This window comes from Sceloporus undulatus, chromosome 2, assembly GCF_019175285.1.
Source record: "Sceloporus undulatus isolate JIND9_A2432 ecotype Alabama chromosome 2, SceUnd_v1.1, whole genome shotgun sequence".
NCBI classification, from domain to species: domain Eukaryota; kingdom Metazoa; phylum Chordata; class Lepidosauria; order Squamata; family Phrynosomatidae; genus Sceloporus; species Sceloporus undulatus.
This window is the reverse complement of record NC_056523.1, coordinates 67,056,914-67,067,476: the sequence shown is the minus strand read 5'-3', so window position 1 is coordinate 67,067,476 and position 10,563 is coordinate 67,056,914. Positions and strand designations below refer to the sequence as shown.

The following is a 10,563-nucleotide window of genomic DNA, read 5'->3' as shown; positions in this document are numbered from 1 at the left end:
TCCCAGGGGTTTCGTGGGCAAAACGTTTGGAGGACCAGGCAAACCCCAGGGCAGCAAAAGGACTCTTTGCCAAGATGCCAGCACAGAGCTGTCTAAACCAGAAGGGAGGGGGGCATTCCCTTCCCTCAACATTCCCCATTCCGGACAAGTGGAGGACTGGGGCCAACCCCAAAGCTCCCAACCCTTACTAGGGAGGGGATTCCCTGAGGGCATCCCTCCTGGAGAAGGGGGCTGAGGGGCAGGGCAGGCAGCAGCAGCAGGACTGCTTGGAGCCTTCCTCCTCCTCCTCCTCCTCTTCCTCCCTTGCTGAGGCGGTGGGCCCAGGGCGGGAGGCGGGCAAAGAGCCGGAGGGAGGGAGGGGGCGGTGGATGGCTCCTCCTTTGCCTCAGTCGTCCCTTTTGGCTGTCCTGGGAGTCTCCTCAGCCTTTGCAGACAGGGAAGAGGAGAAGAAGAAGGAGGAGGAGGAGGAGGAGAAGCCCCTGCCTATCAGGACCAGCCTCCATCTCTGCTGCCTGCCTGCCTGCCTGCCTTCCCTCCCTGCCTGCCTCCCACCCGCCTCCTCCTCCTGGTTCTGCTGCTCTTGCCGCCTCCGCGGGCGCCTGCCTGCCAGCCCCACCGAGCCCCCGCGCAACAGGAGGGCTCCCGCCAGCTTGGCCCCGCTCTGCCCTCGCCCCGGGGTGAGTAGCAAGAAGAAGGAGAACCCCCTGCCCTGCCCTCCCTGCTTTCCCTGCCCGCCTTCCTCCGCAGCCAGAGCCCCGGGCTGCTCGACAGGTTGCCAGAGGACCCGGCTGGCCAGAGGGAGCTTGGGCTCCTCCTGCTCCTCCTTTCCCCGAGAGGAGCTCTCTCTCCTGCTGCTGCCTCCTGCCCAGGTGCCAGCCCCCCCCCCCCCAAAGCAGCAGCAGCAGCCGCCTCCTCCTCCATTTGGAGCAGGGCTCAGAGAAGCCCGCCTTGGCTGCAGTGATTTAGAGGAAGCCTGTGGAGCTTTGCATCTGCTCCCGTCCTCCTTTTTTGGCCCCTACGTCCTCCATTGCCAGGTCCCTTGTGCCCCTTTCAGGGTGGCCAGAGGGGGCCCTCCTCCTCCTCCTCCTTCCCCAGGACCTTCTTCCCTGCAGCTGGAATGCCAGAAAGGTCCTCCCTTTGGAGCAGGGCTCTCAGAAGCATGCCTTTGTATTTATTTATTTATTTATTCGAAGCGTGTGGAGCTATTCATGTCCTCACATCCTCCATATTTCCCTCATTTCTAGCTACTTTGCCCTCCTTTCAGGGTGACCACAGGTGGACCTCCTCCTTTCCCAGGACCTGCTCCAGCTTTCAATTCCCCAAAAGGTCCTCCTTTGGAGCAGGACTCCATGCCCTTGTACTGATTTATATGAAGTCTTTGGAGCTTTGAATTTGCTCACATCCTCCCTTTTTTCTTGCATGTCCTCCATTTTGCAGTGCCTTGCCCTTCTTTCAGGGTGGCCAGAAGTTCTCCACCTTCCCAGGACCTCTCCTACCTTTCTGCCTTCTGTCCAGGTGGAATCCCAGGTGGAAATCCTCCCTTTGGAGCAGGACTCAGAGAAGCCTGCCCTTGTATTTATTTACATGAAATGTTTGGAGCTTTTAATTTGGTCACATCCTCCATGTTTTTCTTCCATGTCCTCCTTGGCGATGGGGACCACCACCTCTGGTTGAGGAGCGGAGGGCCCTCCTGGTCAAGGGGAAGGATTTTGGAGGGAAAAGAAGAGAGTGCCTGGCTTCCTTAGCTCCCTTTCTCCAGATGGCAATTTTTATTTGTTTTAAAAAATTGGCATATAGTCATGCTTTTGTTGTTGTTGTGTGCCTTCAGGTGCCTTCTAAGGTTGTTTCTTGGCAAGATTTGGTCAGATGGGGTTTCCCATTGCCTTCCCTTGAGGCTGAGAGTGTGTGACTTGGCTAAGGTCAATCCGTGGGTTTAATGGCCACATGGGGAATTAAACTCTGGTCTCCAGGGTCCTAGTCCAACACTCGAACCACTACGCTACACTGGTTTCTGTATATTCATGCATAGTACCTTATAAAGTTTGCCACTCTTGAGTTTTTAACCTCTCTCTCTGGGTGTATGTGTGTTTGTGTGTGTGAAAGGAGGGCTAGGGGGATATTCTGAATATCTGTACCTTTCTCACAACTTCTCTTCCCCCCTTTTTTAAATCCTTGTATTTTTCATCCAGGCTGGAAAGAATCATGACAGCTGAAAAGACTATTCCTATCATTAATGGGAAACCAGAGGATGCTCTGGACCCCGAAGCCTCAAGTACCAACCTGGTCCACAGCAATGATAAGAAAGTGCATGAAAGGGGCCACTGGAACAACAAGGTGGAGTTTGTGCTTTCCGTGGCAGGGGAGATCATTGGGTTGGGAAATGTGTGGCGATTCCCATATCTCTGCTACAAAAATGGAGGAGGTAAGATTGTACCTTGTTTCAATAGCTTCCACGTGCTGTGTAACTTGCAATGAAAACAAAAGCAATTTGTTGAATTGGAAGAAATGATGATTTATCACAATGTTAGGATTATGGAGGCATGGAAGTGATTTGCAGATCACTCAGTCTGTGTGTAAACTATTCAGACTCATCTAGATATGTTGACTGATGGAAGCTTGGCTATGTTGACTCAGTGGGATTGGAGAACATGCCAGACATAGGTTCATGTGATCTATTTGGAAGGTTTTTTTTTGGTTGTTTGTTTTTGATTTTCATGGTAGACATCAGTTTTAGCTCTAAAATCAATGTTCTAAGGCTTGCCACTGAATATGGTAAATCTGAGGCAAAATCTGGAAGAAAATCCATGTTGGTCTCTTCCAGGAAGAACAGACTAAATGTTTATCCTGGCAAGAGATTTTATAGGTAAGAGTATATTCATCACATTGGTGGTGGACAAGAAAAAAAAGATGAGATATTGACTTACCTTGTGTACATATAAAACATCTTGAAAACCCCAGGGATGGGATAAAAGATTGTCTAGTCTGTGGAGACTTTGTCCACAATATATTGATTGGCTGGTCTTTGAAGTCCCAAATAAACTTTTTATTCTAAGTTTTGGTAAAATGTCTCCCATATTGGCACATGTGATTTTTCCTGCTCTGTTTAATTATAGTCGTAGAGATATGTCTACATCCACACAGTGTGGTAGTAAGTATATTTACTAGTCAAGAAAACCCAGTGAAAGATTTGTCTTACAGTAGCCATGAGTCAGAAATGAGTTGAAGGCACACAACAACAAAGGTTGCTAAATTCATTAGGACTTACTCTATAGGAAGACTACTTAGAACAGAAGCCTTTTTTGACTTTCTGGGGGTGCGAGTGGGAAATATGTGCTCCAGAACTGAAGTGATCCACTGTAGAGTACTTAAGGCTTTCTTCAAAATGTTGTGGGACCTTTCCAGAGCAGCTTAAAGTGTACTGGGTAATCCCTGAAGAATTTCGTTCAAAATTTATACACCCTCACCGCTCAAAAAGAAAAGTACCAGGCAAGGAGGAGGAAGAGAAGTGTGAAGTAGTCTCATGGCTGATGGCCTTAGTTTTCCACCTGGAAATAACTTTACCAAGGCTCTTGTTTTTACAATTGCAGTGGTTTGAGGAGAGGTGTAGAGGGAACTTTATGTTTGGTATCAATTCAACACCAAACAAAAGGCTTTATACCATTTTCTCATTTAGCTTTACTCCTTAATCCGTCCTCATATCCTTTTGGAATTTTGTACACTGCTTTGCTAATGGCATTTCTAGTATGTGTGCTATTTTCATAAAATTAAACCAAAAACCATGGAAGATGGCAGTGAATCCATCCTTCCACACTTTAAAGAATTTGCATAAACAAAAGACGCTTTTCCTTTTGACAAGTTATACATCTCGGAGCATCATTTTGATGGAAATTCACTTCCACACCACAGGACTGGAGAATATCATTCCCTTTAAAACTGTAAATATTGTCCTTATACAACTATGCTATCTGTCTCAAGCATGACAGGCTTTATCTCTCAGAAAGGACAACTATGCTAGTAATCGTCATTGATTCTGTCAAGAAGTGAAAAAGTGAAAAAGTTATGGATGTTCTTTAAAATCCATAAAAACCCTCCATTTGAAAAGCCACCAAGCACAGAAATGCCTGCACCTGATATTTGCCTGTCTAATATTTGCCAGGTTTCATCCTGTTGAAAGGAAGTAATATGTCTTATAATTGATCAATTTCTGTGGAAAAAATAGAACAGGTTACTTTAATGTGTAAGTACATGGAAAAAACATAAATTCTCAGATTCTCAGTGAAGGTTGGCTTTGGGTCCAAGGCAAAGTGAGTTGGGAGTGGAAGAGTTTGAGGCTGATGAACCCACTTTGTTGCTATGGAATACTGTGATGGCCATCAACTTTAAATGTCTTTTAAAAGGGATTGGTTAGATATGCCTTTTTACTTATTAGTTGTATCTATATTCTATCTCTTCTTTAGTAAGCGCAATATAGTGCATGTGACTGCCCTCCTGCCCATTCTACTATCATAACAGCCCTATGAGATAGGTAAGGGACAAGACCACTCAAAGAGTGTCATGGCTCAGCGAAGACTTAAATTTAAATATCTAAAATACTACTCCAGCATTCTAGTTATTATATCATACAGGCTGTCATGAAACAGCAGTGAGATAAAAACTTAACTGTCTGCCACAGTTCAGTACAGAACTTAGTGTGTATATAAGCCCAATAATTCCTCTGGCCATAATGTTTACAGTAAGAAAACCACTGAATGTTTGGGACATTTAGCATTGCTTGTTGAACATAGAGGTCAGAATACTTTTGAAGTTCTGTTGAATTTTCAACTTCCCCCTCCCCTTTAACTGTAAACATTAAAACTACACTATATATTGGAATTGCTTTGGAAACTGTTTTTGTACTATTTTGCTATGTGAGTATTCTTGTTTGAAAAAAAATCAAAGCTGTCTTGTGTATGCAGAATTAGTTGTTTGGTGCTTTGGATCTTGGCCAGGACTCCTACATGAGATGGACTAATATACTATGATAGTATGACAATGCTCATGTTATTAGTGGAAGAAGGAAGACACAGTGGGTCAATACTACAATACTACATTGTTATTGATGTAGTATACCTTGAAGTTGTTTTCAACATATGGTGACTCTAAGGTGAACCTATCATGGGGTTTTCTTGGCAAGATTTCTTCAGAAGGAGTTTGCCATTATCTTCCACTGAGACTGAGAGGTTGTGAATTGTCCAAGGTCACCCAGTGGGTTTCATGGCCGAATGGACATTTGAAACCTGGTCTTGAGAGTCCTAGTCCAGCACCCTAACCACTATACCATGCTAGCTCTCTGCAGTAGTACATATAGTTTCTTATTTGTGAGGACTACTTCTCTCCTCTGGATGCCTGTCTGAAGTCGGTAATGGGCTGGATGAGGGAAAACAGACTCAGTCTGAATCCAGAGAAAACGGAAGTGCTCGTGATAGGTTCCCTGGGCCCAGGGATGGATATTTGTCCACCTGTCCTGAACGGGATCACGCTTCCTGTGAAGGACTCAGTTCGCAGTCTGGGGGTGCTCCTGGACACGTCGCTTCACCTTACATCTCAGGTGGATGCGATGGTCAGGAGCACCTGTTATCAGCTTCGGCTGATACGCCAGCTGCGACCCTACCTGGGCCGGGGGGACCTTGAAACGGTGGTACATGCTCTGGTAACCTCTCGATTGGATTTCTGTAATGCGCTCTACATGGGGCAACCCTTGTACCATACTTGGAAGCTTCTATTGGTTCAGAATATGGCAGCAAGACTGGTCACTGGATCCTCCAGGGCCAGTCATATAACACCTATCCTTAAAGATCTCCATTGGCTGCCCATTTGCTTCCAGGTGCAATACAAGGTGTTGGTTATTACCTATAAAGCCCTAAATGGCTTGGGCTCAGGGTAATTGGAGGACCGCCTCTCTCCATACAATCCGCCCTGCATACTCAGATCGGCCGGGAAGCAATTGCTAAAAGTTCCAGAAGCAAGATATTCTACCACCACACAGAGGGCCTTCTCCACCTCGGCCCCCAAGCTCTGGAACTCCCTTCCTGGCGAGCTCCGCTCAGCCGCCTCTCTGGACCAATTTAAAAAGGGGCTCAAAACACAGCTTTTCCAGCAGGCATACCCCTAATACCCCTGAGATAACCCCTTCTCTCCCCTCACTGTTGCACTATTGTGCTAGCTTGGACAGTTATTTCTATTGTAGTATGTTTTAACTGATGTTTATATTGATTGATGCTTTTACTGTATTTCGTGGATTGTATTATTGGATGGTCTAAGTGCTGTAACCCGCCTTGATCTTTGGAAAGGCGGGCTAGAAATAAAGTTATTATTATTATTATTATTATTAAGTAAATTTATTTATTTATTTATTTGTGGTATTTATACCCCACCCTTCAGCCCTAAAGGCCATCAGAGCAGCTTACAATTATTATTTTTAATTAGACGGTTCCCTGCCCTCAGGTTTACAATCTAAAAGACACGACACAAAAGGAGAAGGGAATGGTGGTGGGAAAGGAGATGAGGTCCAGTGGTTCTTCTCTCCCTCTGAGGCCCGGACCAAGGCAGATGGACTAGAGGCAGGGCTCTTCTTCTTCAGGCTAGCCCTGGTGGAGCTGGGCCTGCCTGGTCACTCCCTCACAGGCTGAAGGATGACAGTTGTCATGGAGGGAGGGCTCTTCTTCTTCAGGCTTGCCTATTCAAATATTGAATTGAGCTTCAACAAACAGCAGTCATGAAACCATGTGCTAGTGGTGAGCACTGGTCTTGGCTATTGAAAATGATCTTCCTGTGCCATATGGTAACTAAAGGCCAATGCAGACCAGCATTTTATGCCAGCCTGGGCCCAAACTAGGGTTCAAATAGGGCTTAGTGTGCACATGCTCAAAGCCCTTCAGCTGGCGTATGGGTGCCATCTTGGCACACGCCCATCCATATGGGGCGTGCCATGATGATGCATGTGTGGCGCAGCACCCAAACGGCGCTGGCTGGAAGGGGCACCATAATGGTATGTGAGCACGCCTGTGACGTCCCTTCAAAGAAGTTGCTCAGAGCAGCTTCTTTTAGGGAGCGGGTCGGTGCCCCAGCATGTGGCTGCTACGGCACTGACCCAGGGCATACAGGGGTGGTATTTAGCCATCCATCTGTACTGCCCCTAAGTTGGCATGTTGAAAGGCAAGAATAACCAGGAGTCCATGAAGTGGAATTCTCTTGGCTTTATGTTAGGCTGAGATTTGTAAACAAATATATTTAACCAGTCCTGCACACACTGAAAATGTATGCCAAAACGCATTGAACTCATAGAACAACATGAAGACAACCATGCATTCAGTAGTCTGTATACCAAGCAGAACAGAAAGTGCCATTCTTTACTTTTTTACTTTTCTGCCAACCATGTTGGGCCACAGTCATATTTGTTTTTGGAATGAGAAGCACCAAAATGAATTCAGCCTCTTTGGTTTGCTACAGTGCTAAAAGCTCAGTGTGTAGGTGTGTTTGCTTTTCTGTGTTTTGCCTTCTGTTGCTACATAGTAGCAGAACAGCAGAGCAAAATGAAGTCATCTGTTCTAATCACAATTCTTGTAGATTATTGCTAGTCTATTTCTCAAACTGATTTCATTATTCAAAGACATAGTTGTGTTAATGTGGAAAATCAGTACGCAAAGGGATCTTGTAGCATCTTTGAGACTAACTGGAAGAAAAAAGGTGGTAGCATGAATCTTCCTAGGTGTATGGAGAAGTAGATTTATGTCTACTAAACCTCATGCTACTAGCGTCTTTCTTTCAGTTAGTCTCAAAGGTACTACAAAATTCCTTTGCATACTGTTTTCATTATGACAGTGAAGAACTTAGGAAGCCATGTTTGTGACCAACAATTTTCCCCCTCCAAATTTAAAGTACCTCGGGTAAAATAAATTATCTGCAATACAAATAACTGTATAAGATGTATAAGATTCTCTTTATTTTTTATTTGATTATCTGAGCACACTTTTCAGTAATTAGTTCAATATTTACTCAGAATTTCATCTCTCAAACAGCGTTAAATCTAGTGAGGAAATATTAATGTCATAGGTAATCTGTTCTTTTACTAGCCCCCAAGTGGAAGAAAGAAACCAGTTTTCAAAATTTTGTTTAGAAAAGTCTGGTGAACTAGATTTCTGCATCTCTGTAAAGGCAGCATTTATATTTTATTCTTTTATTTAGGTAGTGTAATTCCTGAGAGCCAGAATCATTTGCTTTATCTTGCCCATGTGCATATTGTATCATGCTTGTTGATAATGCCTTTGGTCAAAATATACCATTTTGCACAGATATTTGAGGAGTTATGATGCTAGACTGGGGGCACAGAAACATCTTTTACACATGAAAACCAGTCCTAAGGATGCTTAAGGATGTCGCTTAAAAAAGAAGCTAAAACTGTTTCTTTCAAATAAAATAAGATCAGAAAGTTGCATCTTAAGAAATCTCAAAGCAATAGGTTGCAGTTGGGGCTCAGTGTAGGTTCTTCCAAAAGGGAAACCAAGAGTGGAAAATCATGATATATGAAGATGTCCATGTGTGATTTTGTTTTCTTTTGGAAAAGTCAGCTTATGATGTAGATGTGATTGAATTTTTACGCAATTGTAAATAAATGTCATTACTTGTTATAATGTACAGTAGCCCCTCCAGCGAAAACAGAAAATCACCAGTGTTCAAGCCCCATTGAATGGCAACATGCACCCCATTTTGTCCCTCTCCATTTGCCACATGCAAACGGGTGAGGGATGCAGATCTGAAGTCCATGGAAATGGAGGGGTGACTATATTTGTTATTGTTGTTAACTGCCTTTGAGTTCATCTTGATTGGTGGCACCCCTGTGGATGAGACATCTCCAAGACTCCCTATCCTCCACTGTTCTCCTTAGATCCTGCAAATTCATATCTGTGACCAGCTTAATAAAATCCATTTGTTTAGCATGCAGCCTTCCTCTCTACTTCCTTCCATCTTTCCTAGGCCTCATTCCCACTATGTTTTAAACCAGTTAGCAAACTGGTTTGAATTGGTTTAAATGACTCTGGTTCGCATCTCAACTGAATCGCTGAAGTGGTTTGGAGAAGGGGGCCATGCACTAGACCCGTTTAACCTGCACGCTGATTTTTTCCACGTCTTTTTTACCAAATCAATTCAATGCAAATATGAACCAGATGTGGATAGGAATCAATTTATTATGATATATTAAGGGATCTTCAGGTGGATGTTTTTTGTGGCGCAGTAAAGCAGAAATGATAACCTGCATCCGCCCACTCTTGTACCCTCCTAATCTCCTGCACCAGCAACTTTTTTCCAGACATATGTAAATCCGATTCCAGTGATGGACAAATAAAAAAAAAAATAAACCTGCTGGAAACTATTCTATTTAAACCAATTCATTAGTCAATGTGAACGACAAGTGGGTTATCTACCTCAGGAAACGGTTTAAATAGAATTGATTCATACGTCGGTATGAACCACAAGTGGATTATTTTAATGCCCGAAAATGCGATTGGGACAAATGTAGTGTGAACCACGCTCCAATGTTGAATTGATCCATTGATTTAGATTGTAAATTGATTCATTTGTAAGTGGGAATGAGTCCCTAGCATTATTGTTTTGCCAATGAGTTATGCCTTCTCATGATGTGACCAAAATATGACAGCCTCGGTCATCTTGGCTTCCTGGTCGATTTCTGGCTTTATCTATTATAGGACCCATTTGTTTGTCTGTGGAATCTTTAGCACTCTTCTCCAGCTCTACATGGCAGATGAACTGGTTTTCTTCCTGTCTACTTTCTTAACTGTCCAGCTCTTGCATCCATACATGTAATAGGGAATATAATGGCTTGTACGATTGTGTATGACGACTGGAAAATTCTTGTCATTTTAAAGATCTGTTGATGTATAGGAAAGGTATGAAGCAAATGCAGTAAAGTTACATATAGAACTAAATCCAGGGGTCTGAAGCTACTGGTGTGCTATTTATTTTCCAGAATCAATACACCTTATACTGATCTTTTAAAAAATATTCCCAAGACAAACATTTTGTAGAGATTTCTACAAGTTAATAAAATATTTTGGTGATTAAAACCTTATATATGCAAGTGCAATCACACTGATAATTTATAGGACACAACCCAAATAACTATCTTCTAGTATGTTTATTTTCAGTTTTAAATAATGATGTGTTGTGGAATGCTTCATGAACAAAGAGAGAATACTAAAATGTTCAATGTTTTCCTTTGAAGTTAGCCAACCAGCTTCCATGGTGAACCATTTAATATTTGCATAATTATCTAAAAAGTAAAATAGTCAAGTTTTTATAATTCACTGAAATAGTAATTAATTTATTAAGTTAGATTTTCAATAGTAATACACAGTTTACATTTGATTCTACTATACTGAAGTTACTCTTCTTAAGTATACTGGAACACTTGCTATCCCCCTTTTGACATCCCTTGCATTTACTGAAGCAACTTGGTAGTATGAGTTCATGCAATAAATGTTTCTAAATATCTTAAGCAAGGCATAT

General features: G+C 43.2%; 1 protein-coding gene across 1 annotated transcript in view; it reads left to right on the top strand.

The window, feature by feature from the left end:
* Positions 1-444: 444 nt before the first annotated feature.
* Positions 445-10,563, top strand: part of SLC6A11 (solute carrier family 6 member 11) — a 191,236-nt gene continuing 181,117 nt past the window's right edge. Inside the window, 2 exon segments of the mRNA XM_042454875.1 lie at positions 445-677; positions 2,190-2,422. Of these exon segments, the coding sequence (XP_042310809.1) occupies positions 2,203-2,422 (220 nt within the window). The 5' untranslated portion in view covers positions 445-677; positions 2,190-2,202.